Raw genomic sequence first — 24,683 nt, 5'->3', positions numbered from 1 at the left:
TAACAGCGTCCACGGTGGATCTCTCTGTTCTGAACCCAAACTGCCTTGGGGCTAAGTCCCGGCAACGCCGGTCGCTTCAGCGAGTCTACTCCTGATGAGCTTCTCGAGCAATTTCCAGCCGTGCCATGCATACACAGCGGACGGAATGCAAACGGGAGCTCCGGGTCTCCTTTTCCTTTGCTGATCAGCGTGAGTCTGACTACCTTCCAACGACAAGGAAAAATGTCCCCCTTCAAGCAAGCGTTGAACGCCCCAAGCAGCAAGTCTGGCTGTTGGTGGAACCAGTTTGTAAACTTCCGCCGGAATGCCATCAGGACCCGGGATAATGACCTTCTTGTTTTTCATAGTGGGAACTGCTTCTTCTAGCTCTCTCATTGTGAAAGGGGGCAATTTTCGACGCTTTCCGCGCTATTGACATCAACCGGTACAGAATGTCTGGGGAATAATGCCCGTACAATGCGGTCAGTCTGGTCGATACTTAGTATGCAGAGCTTCTGCAGGGCCCGATTTTCCGGGTCGCAAGCTTATAGCCAAGTCCCCACGGCCCACATTCATCTCGTTGACCAGGTTCTGTCCGCCGCGAGGTTTGCTTTTATTTATCGCGCTGCGGAGTCACCGTTTTGCTTATCTATACGGCGCATAGGGCATGCCTCCTCGTTGGCGGGAGAACGTTGTGCCAAACGGCGGAGCTTATGACACTCCCTCCGTAGGTCGACAATTCCTGCCATACACCATGACATAGAAGGCTTGCCACCCCTGGGCCTTGTCCGTGGCGTGGAGGTTTCACACGATGTCGTTCGTTCATCACCGTGGTTCATCACTGAATTTACGATGGCATCACCTGCGACGCTACCACCCCCGGAACGTCCTCCAGGGTGGCTCTGCCCGCTCCAAGAGTTTCGGCAGACTTCCCGAAGTTCACCCTCGCGACATTTCATAGGCAGGTGGAGCGTCGGGTAGCATTAGATCAGCATTTACCTCCGCAGCGAACTGCGTTAGCAACTGGTGAACGGATCATGCCATTCGCGCCCCCATCTCCATCCAGTTCCGCCCTTAAGGTTGGACAAGGTCTCGAGCCCGCAGAGTGTGTAACGTTCTCATCGGATGCGCACGATCCCTCCAGAGGACGCAATTTTCGCTTTCATTGCAGGCCTTCGCTTGGCGACCTACCAGGCCGCATCACCGGCATTATGACCTCCTGTCCGACCCCTTGCAACGTGTGTTCATAGTCCAAACACCTGTGGCACTTTGTGAAGACTATCCGCATTCGCCTCTTGCATACTACCAATCCAATTTTGATTTCCCGCTGCTAAGGGGTTTCCTCCCATATTGTCCGGGGACTTATAGAGGTGACACCTATCCGGACATTGGTTACCTCTGGACATTCACGCTTTACGACCTCCTCCATTTCGACCTTTTCTGTGAGGCAGTCAAGATATCGGATTTCTAGAAAGCACACAGGCTTTAGGCTAGAAACCGGAGCTTTCTCCCCCAATAACCCCTTGACCGGTTCACAGAACGTACTTTTACCAGTCATCTTCGGGCCCAGTTCGACGTGGACTCCGCCACTCTTCGTTTTTCGTACCGAAGGCACCTCTGCAACGTTGCCTTCGGGTTTCATCCTGTTGCGCATTTCAGTAAGGACTTCCGCAAATATCTTGCCTTTCTTCGGCTTTATGAGCAGAGTCTTGTCCTTCCTTGTTTTCTCGTCTTTCCTGCTACTGGCTTTCGGAGGAAGCTGTCCTTGTCTTTGGACAGCCGGTCTCTGGCGGCGTAGTTAGTTGATTCTTTTTATTTTCCTTCGGTTTCTTTTTTTGGGCCCTGGAAACTACTTGTATAAAATTTCCTTCAGGGACGTCGTCCTCTTTCACTTTTTCCGCAGTTCGCTTTGCAGTGAGCTATCTGCGGTCCGTTTGACGCTGACGCTAGTAGCGTTCTCAGTGGAGATTGCGGCTGTTTCTGCTTTCCAATCAGCTTCCGCTACTCTCCACGTTCGCCTGCAGATGGAGATAGAGTAGAGTTCCTCCAGTTCCATCAGCCCGTTTTTGACGCCTTTGCTGACGTTCCTCTGGAGGAACACCACCGACTGCATACACTTCACCACTGCCGCGCATTTCCTGATGAGCCTTCCCGCTTCGGCTCTAGCTAGGACGGTTGACTGCACTTCTACTCGGTTCGTGTCTGGTTAGGACTAACGATTCTGACTGGGCTTTTTTTCGGTTCAATGCACACTACCCGACAAGGGTCCCTGTTAAAGGTCGCTGGTGACCCCTGTCAAGCCATTTGTGTTTCAAGCGGTCTTTTCATCTTTTCTCATCAACTTGGATTTTCTTGCCAATCTTACATAGCGAGTTCTGATCCAGATTAAGCTGATATGTGAAGTACCTTCAAGGCACGTTTAAGCATTAGCCAAGAGAATCTAGCAGAAATATTTATAGGACTCAGTTTCGAAGCGATCGTCAGAAACTTTGTTTTCCTTAGATTTTATACTAGACCATGCAGTATGGAGCGATGATTCCGAGATTGGATCATTTCCTCGAGATAAGCTTTGTTGTGCAACTCTGGGAAAACTTAATTTAATTTCTCAGTTCAACTGCCGAACAGGGCAAAAGAGAACACCAAGTAACATATCGCCTACAGAGAGGGCGTCCTACGTGATAGTGAAGAAGAACCAAACAGAGTGACGATAAGAGGCTTCTTTAGTGAATACTAATGGAGTGGACGATTTCCTTATCGGAATGCATACCAGATGGATTACAACATGTCTCTATGAGCAACAAAAGCATATTTCGCATAAATAGCCACAACACACATTCACATTCACATTCTTCAAAAATTGTTTTTTTAAAGTTTTGTGTAGAACAAAACCTTATTAGAACCGATTCAAGGTCTGTCTGGCTGTCACAATCGATTTACTCGGAACCAATTGTCTGGAAATTTGGTGAAAACGTATAGTATGTGAATCCTTTTGCATGCAACGTCTGGCATCATTTTGCATTGGGTTTAAGGGGGGCTGCCCATACATATGAAAGAGGCGTGTAACTTTTCTTTCACAAAACACAGGCGTATGGGGTGTCAGATCAAAAGGGTCAGTTAGTTCTTTTCTTAAGCTGGTGATATTTTTGATACTGGGTGATCAGTGAATGAGGGCTCAAAATACGTGCCCCAAAAAGTGAAGTCTCTCAGAACTTATCGAACCGTAAATGCTGAAAAAAGATCACAACGGTTCATCCATACGAAATCTAGTCCGCAAAATATATCCCGTTGAAGTTAGAAAGTTTGACAAACGTCCAGCTATGATAGACATCAAATTTATTCACATTCAACTTACGTGTCTTCCCGATCAAGTGGTCTTTAATCCTCCTTAACAACGCGATTGAAGAACTTACCAAGCCAGAGTATCGCATTCCAGCTCTTCGGTTTCTAAAACCCAGGTCCTATTACTTTACTCACTTTCATTTGTTTGATGAATCTAACTACTATTGGCTATGAAGTAACAATGATTGGTTGCCTTTTTGCTTCAACTTTCGCATTATTATAAACTTAGCTAACATTTTATCACCGAAGAACTATAGAAACTATATTGGATATCGACATTCCAGAACCCATCGCCTCCCGGACTTAGCTACTCCGAGAGTTGCGCAGGTCGATTTAGGGAACATGTCCTTGACTTGACTGTTTATCTCTTCGAAGCTCATAACGGTCGACAATCACCCTAACATTAATGGACAGGGGGGCATGTATCAAAGCCTTTTCCGCCGGCACAAAAAGTCACTCGCAATGAAAATGTAGTCGTTGGCAGCATGTTATAGACCTTTATAACGAATAGTTTTCAGAAGGCGGTAGTGATTTTCACCAGCCGGTTAACAAGGCACTTAACTTCTTGAACGGCGTTGGTTGTGGTCTCATAAACCTCCTCGTTATATAGGTTACGGAATCGTCGATCGTCTTGTAAGGGCCCAAAAATTCTCCGAAGGATTCTTCTCTCTAAAGCGACTAATAGTCTTCTCGTTAAGAATGCACGTCTTCGAGGAATACTTGAGGACTAGCAAAATCATTGTCTTATGCAGTATAAGCTTTGAAATTATCACAGGTTGTAAAAATGTACTTTCCATCAGCGTCATTTGATGCTGTTGCTTCTTTGGCTTTTGATGCTTACGGCTTATGATTCTTACACTGACGAATTGCATGGACTGTTTCACTCATGCTTAGTGGTGGCAGCGTTTGTCTATCGTTTGGTTGTTAAGCAGTTCATCAAAGTGTTCAACCCATCCCTCTAACATGGCCATATGGTCGGAAATCAAATTTTCCTCTTTGTCTCGACAGGAGGTGGATCGAGATATATGAATATGTGTCGCATCGTTCTACTGACTTGGATTTTCGACGGTGTTGTTATTCGAACCCGGAGCACCATGCCAATGAAATAGTGATCCGAATCTATATTGGCCCCACTATATGTTCTGACATTCATCAAGGCTCAAAAGTAGTGGCGTTCAATCAACACGAAGTCAATTTGGTTTAAAGTGGCTCTGTCTGGAGAGGCCCATGTTTGTTTATGCACTGCTTGCAGCGTAAACCAGGTATTTCCAACAACCATTTCGTGCAACACTATTTATAGAATAATCCGCAATCCGTTAACGTTGGCATCTTTATGTAAGCTATGGGAGCCGACGTATCGCCTGAATATGGGCGCCATGCCTACTTGGATTATGAAATCTCCAAGCATAATTTTGATTTCATACCTGGGACAGGCACCAAGGGTTCGCTCTATTGCCTCCTAGAAGGTATCCTCCTCCGGCTCTGCAGCCTCCTTTGTAGTGGCGTGAACGTTAGAGGCTAATATTTCGAAGCTCGCTTCACAAGCGCAGAGTGCATAGCTTCCTTATTCATGGTGTCCTAAATGGCAACTATAATACAGTCGAACCTGGTTAATTCGAATTGGAAAGGACCATCGAAAAACTTCGTATTATCCAAAATGCGAATTATACAAAATTTAAATTACGGAAGTTGGGAGTAGGAAATTTAAAGCACCAAGAGAAAAGCAGAGAATTCTCCACATTTCCAACTATCCAAGTTCGAATTATCATGTTGTGTAGAATTGCTCTCTCCAGGAAACGGATCCTGTCCAGCGCATTTCTGGTAATGCTGTTACATCAGCTCTAGGAAGCTCTTTTTCTGTACAGGAAGCGCACGTACCATGAGAAAATGCGCAAATTGTCCATCCGTTTTCATTGTAAAATCTATCCTGTCCGAGGCTCCTTTTGTGGCTTCGTAACAAATTGCTTTCCATGTAGAGTTGTCATTTTTACCCAACCCCCATACAGGAGAACCAGTTGGTACAATTTATCCCATTTTTAAGAGCGGGGAACTTGCTTCCATCCCTCTTCATTATTATTTAACTCCCAGTTATCGCCTCGTGGATGTGGAGACAGGGTTTTATAGTAGACCAGCTGTTGTTGGTTCAGCAGGCGTTTCCCAGGTCTTCTTTTCCATCGTGCGATCTGAGATCTATTACCCACTGAAGTATTATTTCATTCGTATCTAATTTCTTCCTAAAATGTTAAAAACAAAGAAAAAGTTCAATGTCATTTTGAAACTAGGTAATAAATGAAAACGCCCCGACTTGAGTAAATTAAATATATAAAAAGTTTTATGATGTGTCCAGCTAGATTTACAGAACCTATCCATATTCACTTAAACTGTAAAAACTTGAATATAATCAACAGCTAGTTCCCCTTCTGGATAGTTTGTTTGTTTTATGGAGTTCCAAAACTTCACCATAGCTCTCACATGTAAATTGGTCCACGGCTTATTCGGGATTCGATCAGAGTAATCATAATGTCCACCCACACCTACACCAATTGTTATATGAAACGGGTTGTCGAAAGGTGCAATTTTCTTCTGCATGTTCAAAAGATTGGCTGTTGGTAAACGAATTCCGTTAGTTCGAATATTTCCAAACCCTGTACCAGGGTCGATTTCACAGTATTCTTCACCATCAACTGACAAAGTGATTACGTCCGGCGTCCATTTCAAGCCATAGACGTGATAATCAGCATTCCACCCTTCTCCGTTGTTGCACAATTTTTCACACATTTTCAAGTTGCGGAAAGTTCGGTTTGCTGCAAGAATAACTCCACCAGAAAGGGTGCATTTGCTGATCCCATCAGTGAAACCTACACGCATTTGCCCAGAGCTGTAATCAGACTTGCCATAGGCAAATTCTGATGGATCGAGGAATAATTGGGGGAAAGCCCACTTGATATCTGGAAGCTTAGCTCTGATCTGGATTGAGCCATACAAGAAGCTAAAGTGTCCTTTAGTGGAAATCTGCCCTGATACTATTGGCGGTAAAATATCGAACGAATGGCGTCGCAAGCAAATATTCGTGCCTATTTCTCCAGTGCAGTAAATGCCGAAATTAAGTCTTCCTCGAAGAATTTCGTCTCCGTATATATCAGTTAGCCGCATTGGTTTTACAAAAAGATTATTATTTTTCACAAAAACAACTTCAGTATTCGGCAGGTAGGTAACGAATTCAAAGTCTGGCTCCCAAGCAAAACGTCGTTGTTCAGTCCATTTAGCATCATCTATTGCATTTCCAGAAAACTGTTCATCGAAGACCAACCGTTCCGCACATTGCTGCAGGACACCATTGACAATAGTGACGGATGGCCTGCAGTTCGCAGTTGTTTCGTTTGGAGTAAGCCACGGATTGTCATTCCCTGTTATATTAACATAGCCAGTAACTACATATTTTCCATCCTCCTTACGGTATCCAAGTCCGTTATAAATAACGTACGTCCAATAGTAGAGGACATCACCTATTTTCAGCGCAGCACGATCTCTAAAAGTGAACCGTCCATCCTTTGCTTTTACAATCTCTCTAGCCCAGGTTCCTGCTTCCAGACCATCCATTTCTTCGTTTAGTTTTCCATGAAAAACAAAGAGAGTCACTCCTTCTTCAGCTGGAATCGAAACTTGAAATCCACGCGGATAGAATACTTCGATTTTCGCGGGGGGCACATCATACTGTGAAATGGCAATACCGACGTGTACCAAACCAGCTACGATTACTAAAAAACCAGGGGTCAAAAGTTCACAAAACATGTTTTCCCGCGACGTAAGCAAACGACACTAGCAAGTGGGCTCTGCGGGCTGAAAGGAACTGATTAAGTGGATTCGTTGCTTCTTGAAATATTATATAAGCAATGGTATGGAATGGTAATCACCCCGGAAAAAGCTATCTGAACTTGGAAATCCCGCACCGTTAAGTTCACACATGATAGCTTGAGAAGAGATTATGGAGAACTGATGCTTCCAGCGACTGGTATTTTCAAAGAAACTGGCTAGCATTACTTGAATAGCTTGTGGATCACATATGCAAGTGTAGAAGCTACGAGTCATGAGAGTACAAGTATGTCAGGAAGGGGAATCCAGCCGGTGCATAAGTCTGTAGAGATGTATCTGATAGCTAGTGCTGGAATGGTGAGAATATCAACCTATGATCAATAGCGCTTTGAGAATAAATTTTCTACGTCGCTAGTAATTATCTCAATTACATGTTTATTTTATTTGAACTTGAATTTTTCTGAGTCAAATAACTAAGTGAACTTACTGGACAGTCTACCGATAAGTTGGGACTTCCTTTTGCACTTTTGAGATGTTTACCAATTCGGGCTGCAAATTCAATATATGTAAGTGTAAGGTAGTAACGAAATTAGACTCTTAAAAAATAGCATATTCCTGCGTTGAATCAACAGGTAAAGTTATTCATTTCTACGAAAAAGAAGTTAGCAGATGTCCTACAAGAATCTCACGTTACCTTTTGCGAGCAAAAAAATACATTTCTTCGAAATAATAGTTGATTCGCCAATAGAGTGCTGCAATTTTTTAAAATTGCTGTTGTTCAAATTTTTTTTTCTTCAACTAAATTCACAACAAACTTCTAACCAACTTAGTGGCTATCTTAACAGGTATCCCTTTTAAGGTCTTGTGTGAATAGATTCAATGTCTGCTTGTTCGTCTGTCTATCACACCCGATTTATTCGGAAATTCTGAACTAATTTTTCCCAAATTTCCTGAGAATATGGTCTATGAACTCCGTTACATGCCGCAAGTTACGTCATTTTCTGTTTAGTTTAACGGGAAGCTCCCAAACATTGACAGGAAGGGTGTACATTTTTTCTTCACAGAATATGATCATTAAGGGTACCAAAATGAAAGGGCTCGATTAGATTTTATTTCTGATATTGGGTCGAACATAGGGGATGGCCGCGAAAAATATATTCTCCGAAAAGTGTAACAGGTCTCCTCCATTGTAGAATTACAAAATTTAGAACCATATAACCACATCTATTTTGTGTTGTGTTTGATATAGTTATTTGGACGTACACCTGTTCTACATTGATTTTGAGTTTTGTAATTTGTACGTCATGATATGTACATATCTATCGATTAGTTCGTTTTTAAGGTTTTGTTTGTAAAACAAAACTTTATTAAAATCGGTTCAATGTTTGTCCGTCTGTCCCTCTGTCCGTCTGCCCGTCTGTCTCTCTGTCTTTTTTTTGAGGAGGTGGAAATCTTCAAAAGACACTGGTCTGGACACACCAGCGTGTGGGATTTTTACCCACTAAAACCACCCCCGACTCCCTCCCTGCCCCGCGGAACCACCATAAGGTACTACATCACGGGGCGGAGTCAGCTCACTCTAGCTTAATTCCATTTCTTCTATACGCGGCGCACGTGACCGCGTTTTTCTCCTTTCCTCTGCCTTTCGCAATTTATCTTGAATTGATGCGATCATGGAGTTGACCGCATCCCAATTCTCTTGATGTGCTAGCATTTTCGGTACCAGATTTTCTGGTACCAGCACCTCTCCTAGAGTCTCCTCTAGGTTCCTCCTTTCTTCCACAAATCTCGGACAGCGGAAGAATACATGCTCTGGGTCCTCAGGGACTCCATCGCAATTTGGACAGTCGGGTGAGGTCTCCAATTTAAACCTGCGAAGGTATTGGAGATATCCTCCATGTTCCGTGAGAAACTGGGTGAGATTATAATTAATCTCACCGTGTCGTCTCTCCAACCACTCCTTGATGGCAGGAATGAGCCTGTAAGTCCACCGACCCTTTCCCGAGCGTTCCCACCGCTCTTGCCATCTATTTATGGATCTCTCCCTCTCAGCCTTCTTCGTCTGCAATAAGGGACAGATTGGCTTCGCATGGTATATATTCGCCATCTCATCTGCCAAGATGTCAATCGGCATCATTCCAGAGATGACAAATGCTGCATCATCTGAGACAGTCCTGAAGGCAAAGCATACCCTCAGAGCTGTCCTCCTGTAGACTGCATTCAGTTTGCTAGTGTTAACTGACATCCGCAATGCCTCGCTCCAAACTGGGTTCGCATAGAGCATGATTGAGGTCACCACCCTGGCTATAGAGGTATGCCGTGGCACTCCCACGTTCGGCATCATCCTCGCCAGGGCCATACTAGCTTTGGATGATTTATCACAAACATACTGTACGTGTTTCTTATAGCTGAGCTTCCTGTCTATCACCATCCCCAAGTATTTGATGGCCGGCTTGGAAGTGATGATATGATTCCCGACTCTAACACAGGCGTAATTTCTCTTCCGGCGCTTCGTGATGAGGACCGCTTCTGTTTTTTCCTCCGCAAGTGTCAGACCAGAGCTCTCTAACCAGCATTTGACAGCACCGATTGCCTCGCTTGAGTATAACTCAGCATCTTCGAGATGCTTTGCGACAACAACCAGTGCAATGTCGTCAGCGTAACCCACCACTGTGGCTTCCTCCGGAAGGGGAAGATTAAGTACATCGTTGTACATGATGTTCCACAGTAGTGGGCCCAATACGGAGCCCTGCGGGACACCCGCGGAAACGACGTACTCCTGCGGTCCGTCATCAGTGTCTTACCAGAGCCTCCTTTCAGTTAAATAACTATCGACAATTGCGGCGAGGTAGGCGGGAATACCAACCTTCGCTAGGGATTTTCGGATTAGATTCCAATTGGCCAAATTGAATGCATTTTTCACGTCCAGGGTTACTACCACGCAATATTTACTGGTACTACCCTGTCCGTGGATTGCATCTTCGGCCAAGCCAGTAACCAATTTGATGGCATCAATGGTTGATCTGGCTTTACGAAACCCATACTGCCGATCTGAAAGGCCGCCTTGGCTCTCAACTACCGGGAGTAATCTATTATAGATTACCTGCTCTAGCATTTTCCCCACCGTGTCCAAAAGACATGTAGGTCGGTATGAGGATGGTTCACCTGGAGGTTTACCAGGCTTAGGCAGAAGCACCAACTTCTGCCGCTTCCATGCCGCTGGAAATATTCCCTCGGACATGCACGCTTCGAACAACTCAGCGAACATATCCGGCCTGGATTTCAAGGCAAGCTTAAGGGCCTTATTCGGTACTCCGTCCAGACCCGGTGCTTTATTGTCTCCTATTCTGCCGCAGATCTCCAGCAGCTCGTCTCTGGTGACTGGCGGGATTGCCGTCAGAGGTGGTTGCAAGGTGTCGGTGTTCTCCTCTTGCTGGAGGAATAACCCCTGGATGATTTTCAACAAGAGAGTGGGGCACGTGATCTGCGGAGACGAACGGCCTCTAAATCGTCCCATCACGATTCCATAAGCTCTCCCCCACGGATTTACGTCCGCTTCTGAGCAGAGCTCCCTAAAGCATTTCCTCTTGCTTCGCTGGATGGCGAGCTTGAGGGTTTTGCGGGCTGCCTTGTAGGCGCACTCTTTCTGCCCTTGATCGACTCTATCTACCGCCCTCTGAGCCGCTCTTCTCGCTCGGTGGCAGGCTGATCGAAGGCCGGTCAGTTCATCATTCCACCAGTAGTTTGGTCTTCTACGGGGGAATGCGCACCTCCTAGGCATGGACGCGTCACATGCTTTGGCGATGCATTGAGCCAGATGGACAGCTCTTTCCGTAGAGACGCCTGCTATATCAGGTTGATCCAACCACACCTCTAAGAAGCTCTGCTCATCCAAAGATTTTGCAGACCAGCCTGAAATCTTTTTCGGTTTCGGGCATGATAGCTCTTTGCCCTGTGGCTCGACACATGTCTCAAAGAAGATCGCCTGGTGATCGCTGTGGGTGTAGCGTTCGCTGACGGACCAGGACATATCACGCGCCAGCGAAGGACTGACAAAAGTCAGGTCTACAACTGAGCCTGACCTCCCTTTCTGGAAGGTGTTTACAGCACCTTCGTTAGCCAAAACCATATCCATCTGCGCGAAAGCTTCTATTAAACTGCGCCCCCTAGCATTTGATTCTCTGCTACCCTACTCTAGGGCCCAAGCATTGAAATCACCAGCAATCACCTGTGGACTTCGTCCCCTTGCGTCGAGAACAAGATTATCAAGCATTTGCTCAAATTCAGACAGTGTCAAACTTGGTGGGGCGTAGCAGCTGTATACATATACACCACTTATTTTCGCCTACACAAAGTCACTGGCTGCCTGACTTGCAGTACATTGCATGGCCTGTCGACCGCAAGCCCATATCGCCGCTCCACCAGTCGAATCTTTGACCCATACGCCACCGTGACGGCTTCTGTACAGCTTACTTATGATGGCGATTTCCATCTCTGATTCGAACGTGGTCTGCTCAAGTAAATCCTGAGCGACCCTGCAATGATTGAGGTTTATCTGAATAAACCTCATTTTCTTATTGCAGTGAGCGCCTTCCTAAATTCGGGACATTTACTACTTCCGGCAATATGCCGGTTATCTTGCCCCTCTTTCACCTCGCGCAATAGGCATTTGGGGTCCCTATTGCACTCCCTGGCAATATGGCCCTTCTCCCCACACCTTCTGCATCGATCGGATCGATCAATGTGGCTGGTGCATACCTTGGCGAAGTGCCCAAACATGAGGCATTTAAAGCACCTCTTTAGTGAAGTCTGCTTTCTTAAACGGCAGACAACCCATCCAATCCGAACTTTTCCGGCAGCCAACAACATCTGCGCTGCCTCCCTCCGCTGGTACTCGTATTATGGCCGTTTGAGTACCGCCATAGGCTTTTCGTAAACTTACAACAGACTCCTCTGTAAGTTCTTCCAACTTGAATTGCTCCTTCAGAGCTGTAAAAATTTCTGCTTTTGATGTTATTTCATCGCTTTTTTGCTCGTAACCTTAGTCCACCCATCGTTTCCGTTCGTCTTGGGCTTCGCAACGCTGGTCGACTTTTCTACATTCGCTGTACACTTTCCTCCTTCAGAGCTATTAGTGCTGGTTTTCAGAGTTTCTTGTCCGCCTTTTTTTCTCTTAGGTGCCTGCTGATTATTTGAAGGATCCCCCTCTTTTTCCCGTACTCGTTTATTTCGCCGTGTTTCGATGGTAGTACGGTTAGGTGTCACTTGGGTCGCTTGTGACACTGTTGGTGCAGCGGGGTTCGGCGTATCCTTACTATTCTTTTCCTCCATCTGCGATCTATTATAGAGGACTCTAATGGCCCTCACCATATTCTTTATGGCTTGGTGCACGTTGTGCTTGTCCTTGATGAACTCGGACAACTCAACTATTTTTGTCCCAAGCTGGATAAATGGTAATTCCTCCGGATCGGGACTCTGCTCCTTATAAGCCCCGACAGGGTTACTCCTTTTATACGCTGTTTCACTTTTGCCGGTATTGATCTTGCCTGTACTTTTTCCTTCATCGCCTTTAGCATTGGTGGAGATCTCAAAGTTGATGAGCTTCTTTTGAATGGATCCTTATCTTGTTCCTGGAGCACCTTTTGCTGTCGCGCATCTTGAACATATGCTGTGGGTGTTGTTACAGTTTTTGTCGTCCAACGATCCATCTTCAGTTCATCCTTGGTTGTTCTTGCTACTGGTGTCCTCGGTAAATCACTTGTAACATTATATGCCAAGGTGGCCAAGTTGTCCACAACCGAGGCACTGCCGTCGAGGGATATCGACGACCGGGAGCCCGCTTGCTCACTCCCAAAAGCGGCCGGTACTGGGGTTCCGAGCCCCTGCACCGTAAGTTTACTCCTTCTCTCGTCTTCCATGGTGGTTTTATGTTCTCGGTATCCTTCCCATAGCCATTTTGGTCCACGCACCAGAGATGAGCAAACACTAGCCCATACACAGGCAGAAAAGAAAAGTGCATGAACACATATTTACACATCAATAGGTATGCCCCTGGGGTCGCGCCTGATGGGAGATCTGTCAACTCCTCCTCCTTAACTGTGGACCCTAAGACATGTAGTGAGTAATATCCTCCTACGTTGAGATTTAGGGGGGTCCCCATACATGTAAAAAGGGCGTTTAAAATTTTTTTCACCAAATATAGTCATGTGGGGTATCAAATGAAAGGTCTCGATTAATACTCTTCGAAGCCGGTCATAGTTTTGAGATTTGTTAAAAAGGCAGGGAGTGGGAGGGATGCAAAGCGATGATTTCTTTAACGGAGCCATTCTCAGAAACTACCCAACCGAAAAATCTGAAAAAAATCATGAAGCTGGTGCTGCTGCTGAAGTTGGTAGTAGTATTAAATTTAATATGAAGCATATTATCTCCAAGTTTGATCAAAATCATACTTTTAGTAACAAAGTTACAGTAGCTCAAAGTTGCCTTGCCGTGTAAATTTACAACCCGAAGTACTAAATCTGATATGCTAAATGCATATTCTTAACGGGCTACGTACAAATGGGATAGTTCTACACTCAAATATACTCACACAAGAAACAAACAAAACCTTTCATACCTGAAGTGCCCAGCTTCCGGTTTCCCGACTTGTTTTTAATGAATATATGTATGTATGACACGGTTATATATACGTTTTTTTTCTTTTATGGGTTTTTATTATGATTAAGATCCCTCTCGCAAACAATTTCTGAAATATTATAAAATAACCAATACTGGGAACTCAATTGTATTGATCTCAAAAATTTCGCAGGCATGGTATAGACAGAATCAAGCAGAAACTTGAAGAATTTCAATTAACACCAAATGAGATGGCAAGCGTGAGAGTATAAGGTTAACCTCGCCTAGAAATGAGCAAAAAATAAACGGTATTTATATCCAAAATAGAAAAGCTTCTCCAATGACCATAGTGCGACAGTTCCAGGATGCCCACATTTCGATATCAATAAATGTCGAGTAAAAGAATTGATTTTAAATAATTAAAATTTGCTTTTTATGGTTTTGTGTAAAACAAAACCTTATTTAAATCGATTAATGTCTGTCTGTCTGTCACACGCATTTTTCTCCAAAACGGCTAAACCGATCCGAAGGAAATTTGGTGGACAGATGGGAACTATGAAATCCCACGCATATAGCGAATGACATAAATTTAGGAGGAGTTTAAAGAGGGGCTCCCCATATATGCAAAAGGGGATTCAATAATTTTTTTCACCGCATATAGTCGGGTAGAATATCAAATGAAAGGTCTCGATTTGTACTTTCCGCAACTGACATTAGTTTTGGCATGGATTGCAAACTACGTGAGTAAGAAGTCACAATGTATGCACTTAAAGTGAGACAGGATTCATTTTCGGGAACTAACCAACCTAAAAATCCGAAAAAAAATCAGGGTGCTGCGCTTAGATGAAATCTAGGCCTCAAAATATGACTGATATCTGCTCAAATAAACTTACTAACAATATATTACTAACTTATAGAAATTTACTGAAAAACCTCCCTTAAATTCATCCTAAGACTTCATAGAGGACAATATTTCATATGTACGTGCTAAATTTCATGGAAATCTGACTATTAACCCCAAAGTTATCGCAGTTCAAACTTAGCAATTTCATGGGAATTACCTGCTTCCAAAGCCATGCAAATAAGATGCTGACGTCATAATTAACGAAAATAATTGACATTCGCGTGAAATATTAAAGTCGCATTTATGAAGAATCTACTTATCTGCAGCCCTTTTTAAGGTTTTGTGTAAAACACTTATGTGAAATCTAATCTTCGAGAGATGTCCCATTCCGGTATCTGCTCAAATAAATTTACTAATAGTATATTATCAACTTTTAGGAATTTACTAAAAAATTCCCCTTAAGTTCATCCTAGGTGCGCATCGACATAGAAGACAGCTTCGTGCATACACATGCCAAGTTTCACGAAAATCCAACTATTACTGTCAAAGCCATAGCAGTTCAAACTTATCAGTTTCGTGCGAATTAGCAGCATTCTAAGCCATACAAATAAAATGCTGATATCATAATTAACCAGAATAATTGACATTCGAGTGAATCTAATTCTCCCCAGCCTTTTTAAGGTTTTGTGTGAAACAAAACCTTATTAGAATGGTGACGGTGTCTGTCTGTCCGTCTGTCCGTCTGTCTGTCTGTCTGTCTGTCTGTCTGTCTGTCTGTCTGTCTGTCTGTCTGTCTGTCTGTCTGTCTGTCTGTCTGTCACACCCGATTTATTCGGAAACGGCTAGACCGATTGTCACGAAAATTGGTGAGAGTATGTAATCTGGTGATCCCTTTACATGCAGTAAGTGGCGCCATCTTGCGTTAAGTTTAAGGGGGGCTCTCCGTACATGTGAATGGAGGGTGCAAATTTTTTTTTCACAGAATGTAGCCAAGTAGGGTATCAAATGAAAGGTCTCAATTAGTACTTTTCGAATCTGGTTCAATATTTGATATTAGATGAAACATAGGGGAGTAAGGGTTCAAAATATGACCCCCAAAAAGTGTAACAGGTCTCGTTCTCAGAACCTATCCAACCGAAAAATCTGAAAAAAATCACAATGGTGCATCTCTACGAAATCTAGGCCTCAAAATATATCCGGTTCCGATATCTGCACAAATAAAGTTAATAATAGTATATTTCCACATTTTAGAAATTTACCCGGCACCCACCCTTATGTTCATCCTAGAAGTACAAAATTTGGCATGCCTGTAACGAAGAATATAATGCACAGTTTGGTTAAGTTTGAAGAAAATCCAACTATTATTAACAAAGTTATAGGGGGTGAAACTTTACAATCTTTTGTGAATTTCGTGCACTCTACAACCTGCATGACGTCATCATCACATGTCAATTCGTCAATACCACAACGAAATGAGTTCTTATGAATTGGGTCGCAGAGAATTATTTTGTTTTAGTTTTTTAGTTATTTGTCAGCCAGACATGTGTGTATGTAGGTATATAATATATGCGTGCGAATGAACTTTGCGGGTAGTGCCTAATTCAAATAGATATAAGAAGTAAATCGGAAATATGGGTGCGATCAATTTATATACGTGCATATATGTGTACAGTATTCGGTAATAAGCAGTTTGTTTGTTTAGGGTGAGCGTGATATCTATGGCTGCAATATGTACGTATGTCTCGTAGTTTGGAAAAATATGGAGGATTATGTTGGATTTGTAGCTATATACGGACAGAAAAGTGTGCGTTGAAGTTTCTTCCATAAGATGAACACAAAACCTTTATACTCGAAGCACGAGCTTCCGGTATTCCGACTTGTTTTTGTTTTGAGGAGGTGGAAATCTTCAAAAGACACTGGTCTGGACACACCAGCGTGTGGGATTTTTACCCACTAAAACCACCCCCGACTCCCTCCCTGCCTCGCGGAACCACCATAAGGTATTACATCACGGGGCGGAGTCAGCTCACTCTAGCTTAATCCCATTTCTTTTATACGCGGTGCACGTGACCGCGCTTTTCTCCTTTCCTCTACCTTTTGCAATTTATCTTGAATAGATGCGATCATGGAGTTAACCGCATCCCAATTCTATTGATGTGCTAGCATTTTCGGTACCTGATTTTCTGGTACCAACACCTCTCCTAGAGTCTCCTCTAGATTCCTCCTTTCTTCCACAAAGCTCGAACAGTGGAAGAATACATGCTCTGGGTCCTCTGGGACTCCATCACAATTTGGACAGTCGGGTGAGATCTCCAATTTAAACCAGTGAAGTTATTGGAGATATCTTCCATGTCCCGTGAGAAACTGGGTGAGATTATAATTAATCTCACCGTGTCGTCTCTGCAACCACTCCTTGATGGCAGGAATGAGCCTGTGACTCCACCGACCCTTTCCCGAGCGTTCCACCGCTTCCCATCTATTTATGGATCTCTCCCTCTCAGGGTTCTTCGTCTGCAATAAGGGAGAGATTGACTTCGCATGGTATATATTCGCCATCTCGTCAGCCAAGATGTAAATCGGCATCATTCCAGAGATGACGAATGCTGCATCATCTGAGACAGTTCTGAAGGCTGAGTATACCCTCAGAGCTGTCCTACTGAAGACTGCATTCAGTTTGCTAGTGATAACTGGCATCCGCAATGCCTCGCTCCAAACTGGGGTCGCATTGAGCATGATTGAGGTCACCACCCTGGCTATAGAGGTATGCCGTGGCCCTCCCACGTTCGGCATCATCCGTGTTGCTTATAGCTGAGCTTCCTGTCTATCACCACCCCCAAGTGATGGTCGGCTTGGAAGTGATGATATGATTCCCGATTCTAACACAGGCGTAATTTCTCTTCCGGCGCTTCGTGATTAGGACCGCTTCTGTTTTTTCCTCCGCAAGCGTCAGACCAGAGCTCTCCAACCAGAGTCTGTCTGTCTGTCTGCCACAGCCGATTTATTCGGAAACGGCTGGAACGATTGTCACGAAAATTGGTAAGAGTATGTGATCTGTTGTTCCCTGTACATGCAGCAACTGGTGCCATTTTGTGTTAAGTTTAAGGGGGGCTCCCCATACATGTGAAAGGAGGTTGCAAAATTTTTTTCACAGAATGTGGCCATATGGGGTATCAAACGAGAGGGTTCAATTAGTGCTTTCCCAAACTGGTTCCATATTTGATATTAGGTCAAACATAGGGGAGTGAGGGTTCAAAAGATGACCCCTAAAAAGTGTAACAGGTCTCGTTCTCAGAACATATCCAACCGAAAAATCTGAAAAAAAAATCCCACTAGTGCATCTAGACCTCAAAATATATCCGGTTTCGATATCTTCACGAATAGAGTTAATAATGGTATATTTTCACATTTTAGAAATTTACCCGGCAACCCCCCTTATGGTGTAATGAAGAATATGATGCGCAAGTTGGTCAAGTTTGAACCACTATTATTAATAAAGTTATAGGGGGTGGAACTTTGCCTTTTTTCGGGAATTTCATATATTCTAAAACTGCACGACGTCATCATCACATATCAATTCGTCAATACCACAACGAAGGGAGTTCGTATGATAGGAGTCCCAAAGATTTTTTTTGTTTCAGTTTTTTAGTCATTTGTATACGAATACCAATTACTCCAAACAGACGTGTGTGTATATAGGTGTATAGTATATGCGTGCTAATGAAGTAGAAGTAGAAAACGGGTAGTGTCTAATTCAGATAGATAGATTTGTACATTAAACCAGCCGTATCTAATATACGTACTATATATGTGCATATGTATGCTTCTGTACACGAAGTAAATCGGAAATATGGATACGATCAATTTATATACGTGCATATATATGTACAGTATTCGGAAATAGGCAGTTTGTTTGTTTAGGGTCAGGATAATATCTATGGCTGTACTATGTACGTATATCTTGTAGTTTGGAAGAGAATGAATGAATGAATGATGAAGGAATATGTTGGATTTGAAGCTATATAGGAATAGAAAAATGTGCGTTGAAATTTCTTACATAAGATGAACACAAAACCTTTATACGCGAAGCGCAAGCTTCCGGTATTCCGACTTGTTTATATTTGATGTAGGTTACATTCTTGGCATTTGCTAATAATATTAAACTCAGAGTGTGAAGCGTATGAGGTTGATCATTATCAATACAGGTGCTTCCGTAAAATGATTTATTTAAATCCCTTTCTCAAAAATAGAGGGCAATGGAATTTTTAGCTATGTGACACAGAGTTGTCGTGCACTCGTCGCTCCTCACATCTTTTTCTTTTTCTTCAGCCTTTGTCCCGTTCACAAGGGCGGTTGGCTCGCCGTGATCGGTTTCGTCATTTTATTTTATCAAATGCCTGATTAGAATGTAATCGCGAGGCCTTCAAATCCCCATCCAGCGTATCAAGTCACCATTGTTTCGGCCGACTTTTTCGTTGCTTACCATTGACTTCGACTGATATTGATATTGATAAGTGCATTCTCGTTAGCGTGAATTACGTGACCACACCATCGAAAACGCATCTCTTGCAGTTTTTCCACGATCTGTGCAAACCATATATTCTCATTTCAGACATGATCAAAACGTGTCACGCCACCAGTGCAATGCAACATCTTCGTCCCCATTACCGCAAGAGACCGTTCATTGCCTTTTATAGTCGGCCAACATTCAGAACTGTAGAGAGCGGTAGACGGACGACATTGAAGTAAATTCTCGATTTGCGACGTGCGCTGATACGTCGATCACAAGGAACACCAGTTGTGGAATGCCACTTCATCCAGGTTGCGTTAATGCGTAAAGCAATTTCATTACGCAGTTCTCCATTGGCTGATAGAATTGACTCGAGATATATGCATCACTGGGTTCTGGCAATGGCAGAAGCCCAGAACTGATTTACTTATCTCGGGTCAATGCTATCAGCCAATTGAGAACTACGTTATGTTCCTCATTTAGGGAAACACAAAACCCTTTTGTGTCCGGATAGCTCAGTGGTTAGAGCACTAGGCTGTCATACGGAAGGTCGCGGTTCAAATCTCACTGGTAGCAGTGCAATTTGCATCGTGATTTGACGTCGGATACCAGTCGACTCAGCTGTGAATGAGTACCTGAGTCAAATCAGGGTAATAATCTCGGGCGAGCGCAATGCTGACCACATTGCCTCCTACAGTGTTCTGTAGTGTACCGTTACGGTCTTGAATGAAGTGCTCTAACACACTTCAAGGCCCTGATTCAATATGGATTGTTGCGCCAACGATTATTATTATTATATAAAACCCTTTTATGCGCGTGAAGCTTCCGGTTTCCCGACCTGTTTATATTCGCTAGTGTTGTTTATTGGTCTTGCAAATACCGGTGTTTCGGGAATAACTTGTTCCCTCCATCATATCCGCTTTTCGCAGTTAAGCGCATTGAATGTATACGCTCTACCTTTATTGGCTTATCAATTCGGAATATTGACGTGGACGAAGACCGATCTGGAAAGCGTCATCATCCAAATTCTGCCGTGGAACGGATGAACCTGCCTGACGTGGCAGTACAACGTCATCGCCAAGTCGACTCGCTGCGTGCTTATTTTTACAGGAAAGAGCAGGCGAGTCCTTTGCATGCGGCTGTCTGTAAGGCAGACTGTGGACTGAGTCCACTTAACTTGAAGGGTCGATCTTTCAATCCTCTAAGTGGGGTGAACTCGGATCAAGAACGGATCGATGAATGGAAGTCGGAAGCAATGCACGGTAAATACAAACCTTTGGCAGCCATTTGTCGAACATATGGCTGTGTACTGAAGAGCTCTTTGCCGAGACGGAGCGGTTCATGTGTGCCATTCAGGACCACGCCGGTCGCCACCCGAACCACAGTAGATCTATTATAGGCAGTACCGACACTAAAATGACCCGACTTGCGAATGTGCTGCAGAAGCTTATCTGTACGCATCAGAGACGCTAAACAAGGAAAAAGCATAATCTTTGTCAAATCGTATTGGTAAGAGAGAGATCGGCTTATGCTATTCTGGTACTACGGCGTGCTCACCCATATAGCAAAAAGTTGTTTCACGTATTCACTTACACATAAGCAAAGCCTTGCCGATCTCACCAATACATTGGCAAGTCCGGGTGCTATGTCAAACACGGCTGATCGGATTTTCGTTACTCGTTCGTTGCTCAAGGGCAAAACAATTTGAAATAGTGCGTACTCGCACTGATTTATCCCTTGAGGACCAAGGGGAGTGTGGTAGCTGTCTAGTATCTAACTGTGACCCGAACTTATAAAAAGCTCATCATGAAAGAATGGGTGGAGAACGACCAGTGCAGAATGTGTGGTTCGGCGTTAGAGACGTTGGACCATCTCATTTCTGGCTGCACGGTTATGCCACCGGTGCAATACATTACCAGGCATAATACTATATGTAAGGTTATTCATCATAATCTTACATATAAGCATGCACTGATCACGGGAACATGTTCGATTTACTGAAATGAGCCGCAAGCAAGCCACCACCACCAGCGCCCCTCTAGTTTTCAAGTAGGTAGGATAGTCCGAGCCTAAATCGTTGTCATTTAGTGCGAGCATTAGGCAAAAAATAGATTGTGACAAATAATAATCATCGTTGGCGCAACAATTCATATTGGATCAGGGCATTCAAGTGTGTCAAAGCACTTCATTCAAAACCGCAATGTGGTCAGCATTATGTTCGCCCGAGATTATTACCCTGATTTGATTCAGGTACTCATTCACAGCTTAGTTACTCCGGTTAAATTAGTTGCGATAGAATGTAAGCTGATCGCATACCCGGATATAAATCCTTTACGAATGAAACTCGCAGCTTTCACTAATGGAACATTTGAAATACAACACACAACAACAATTTGGGTTAGAATACTACTACTACTAATAATAATAATTGGAATACGGAACACATACACACAGATCGGGGACAAGAAGATGTTGTGCTCTCGCATCCACACCATTTGCAACAAAGGTTTCGTATTACAATCCTGGCAAGTTGGTCTATATACTATCCAACGAATCAAACATAAACTATAAGTCCGCGGAGTTAAAAATGGAACGCAAACTCTACAAATAATCATCCAGGGTGGTGAACTGCCTCATACTACACTGCGAATCACAGCCATCTAACTATGGAAAGCCACGACATCACAGCGAGCGCCATTTACCCTATTTCGGTTTCATCATGCGATCTGTAATTAATGAACTATCATGATTGCAACCACTACTGGAAGGCGTCGCAGCAAACCTTATACCACTCAATGGAAGAAGTTCACACTTTCCGAACCACCCATCAAACTCCAATATACAAACGGACATCATTTCGCGCCTGGGTATTCTGCATTGGCACTAATCCTAATCACCATCGGCTATATCATATGGCGATTAACAAGTAAGCCAATATATCTAATGCAGTCATCCCGCAGCCACAACAAGGAGGACACCGTCCTGATAACGATCTAACAGCCTGCATATCATGTTGAAGGGGAGGATATTTTTTTTTTCTTGTTCGTACACGGATGTGGAGAAACTTAGAAAGACACGTCCGCCCCAGCTCCGCCGCACAAACGTCGGAGCTACAGCGGGTGCTTGTGAGATTCGCAACCACCAAAGACCGCCCCCGGTCTCTCCAGCCCCAACCAAGCCCGCGGGGCCACTATTTAGGTAGGTTCGCCCTTAGGCGCTCCTCCTTCTCCTACTTGCGGCTTTTCTTTTTCATTGCTCCTCCTGCAAATCCTCCTGTATTTGCATGACTGCGGAGAAAACCGTAAGCCAGTTCTCCTCGGATCTCAGCATCTCCGCAATTAAGTTCTCCGGGATCACGCTCCTACCCAACACTTGGTTTAGTTTCCTCCTCCCAATTCCAAATCTTGGGTAGTGAAAAATCACATGCTCTGGATCCTCCAGTATGCCACTGTATCTAGGACAATTCGGAGAATCATCCAATCCAAAGCGATCTAGATACTGTCTGTAGCAACCACCGTGTCCTGTGAGGAACTGGGTAATGTAGTTATTGGGTGCCCCATGTTTCCGCTCAAGCCGCACCATAATGTTGAGAATCAGCCTGTGCATCCACCGACCCTTCGTAGACTCGTCCCATCTGCGTTACCAGAGATCATGCGACTATGAGCTTGCCACATTTTTACACTCTGTGTGGCCCTCCATACGTCTTGCATGGTACAGCACTCTCATTTCTTTAACCAGAATGTCGACAGGGATCATGCCTGCCACCACCAATACTTCATCTGATGTGGTTCTAAAAGCGCTGCAAACCCCGCTCAAAGCCATCAACCAGTAAACCGAGTCCACCTGCTTCCGTCTCTGATAGTTTGCAAGCGCCTCTGCCCAAACAGGTGACGAGTAGAGCAGGATGGAACGCATCACTCCGGCTAGCACCAGCTTGCGGCAGTGTTTCAGCCCACCAATATTCGGCAAAATTTTTGCAAGTGTCGTGGTGCCACTGACTGCCTTTTGCCATGCCAATTCTAGATGTTCCCTAAAGCTCAATTTGGTCTCAATTATCACCCCCAGCTATTTGATAGCCGACTGTGATACGATCGTATATTCATCGACCTCCACTTTCACAGTGCTATTTTTCCTGCGGTTCGTTATTAACATCGGTTCCATTTTGGCATCCACCTAAGTCAACCCGCCCTTTTCTAGCCGGGACTCTACCGCTCTCATTGTTTCTGTCGCGTAGACCTCCACATCTCCTGGGAGTTTTACTGTAACAACCACACTTAGGCCATCAGCAAAGCCGAAAATCGTAATCTCCTCTGGGACGGAAAGAGTAAGCACCCCAGCAGGGCGGGGGATATGTAATTATATTAGGTTGTTGCTCATGAAATGGCTGATTTGGCAATCAAGTGAAGTTAGTTGCGATTTTGCTGTATCAAACCAGCACCGGTTGGCGTTGTTGGTGTCGGATAATGAAGTATAACTACTCCTACATTTAATCAAAGAGTCATTTTAGTTTTGACCCGCGCTGTGATAACAGTGAATAAAAAGCAAAAAGGATGGAAAAGAGACAAGAACGTATACTTTTCCTGTATGAGTTCAAATTCGGTCATAAAGCTGTGGAGGCGACCAGGAACATTAACAGCGCATTTGGAGCTGATACGGTAAGCAAACGAACCGCACGGTGGTGGTTCGAAAAATTCCGATCAGGCCACGTAAGCCTTCAAAGTGAGCTACGTGGACATCCAGGACCATCGATTGACAACGACGAACTGCGATTGCTAGTCAAATTCGACACACGTCAGTTTGTGAGAGACATTGGACAGAAACGCGGCGTACCCTATTCGACAATTTTCCGGTACTTGCAACAACTTGGAAAGGTGAAAAAGCTGTACAAATGGGTTTCGCATGCCCTTACGGATCAAAACATGACACTTCGAATGAAAATTTGCAGTTCTTTACTCTCCCGCAACAGACGCGATCCCGTTTTGCACAGAATGGTAACGTATGATGAAAAGTGGATATTATACGACAATCGTCGCCGATCAGCACAATGGCTAGATGCTGATGAGCCACCGAAGCATATGCCGAAACCGAGCTTCCATCCGAAGAAGGTAATGGTGACTGTTTGGTGGTCTGCAGTTGGAGTTATCCACTATTCTGTTGGCACCTGAAGAAACGATAAATGTACACAAATACTGTGCTCAACTCCAGGAATTGTACCAAAAATTGAGTATTCAACGGCCGAGATTAGCCAACAGAGATGGTGTGATACTAATTCACGGCAATGCGCGACCTCATGCATCCAGAACAACGGTTCAAAAGTTAAACGAATGCCATTATGAGACTTTGCCTCAACCACCATATTTATCAGACCTTTCGCCAACCGCCTAACACTTTCTTAAACATTTGGATAATTTTTTGGCGGAAAAACAATTTAGGAATGAAGAGGCCATCAAAATTTCCTTCGACGAATTTATCAACACTTTTTACTGCTTGCAGCGTAACTAATGTTTCAAACAAGCCTATAACCGCTAGGAATTTTAATATATTCCAAGTAGTTTAACTTGGCATCTGATATTAAGTATTCGTCCA

General features: G+C 44.0%; 1 protein-coding gene across 1 annotated transcript; it reads right to left on the bottom strand.

The window, feature by feature from the left end:
- Window positions 1–5,623: 5,623 nt before the first annotated feature.
- LOC119649535 (gram-negative bacteria-binding protein 3-like) lies at window positions 5,624–7,334 on the bottom strand. Its single transcript, XM_038051722.1, has one exon. The coding sequence runs from the start codon at window positions 7,108–7,110 to the stop codon at window positions 5,695–5,697; it is 1,416 nt and encodes a 471-aa protein (XP_037907650.1). The 5' UTR covers window positions 7,111–7,334; the 3' UTR covers window positions 5,624–5,694.
- Between the last annotated feature and the right edge of the window lie 17,349 nt (window positions 7,335–24,683).

Source organism: Hermetia illucens, chromosome 2 (assembly GCF_905115235.1).
Source record: "Hermetia illucens chromosome 2, iHerIll2.2.curated.20191125, whole genome shotgun sequence".
Classification (NCBI taxonomy): Eukaryota; Metazoa; Arthropoda; class Insecta; order Diptera; family Stratiomyidae; genus Hermetia; species Hermetia illucens.
Note: the sequence above shows the minus strand (reverse complement) of the source record. Positions and strands in the feature narration are given on the sequence as shown.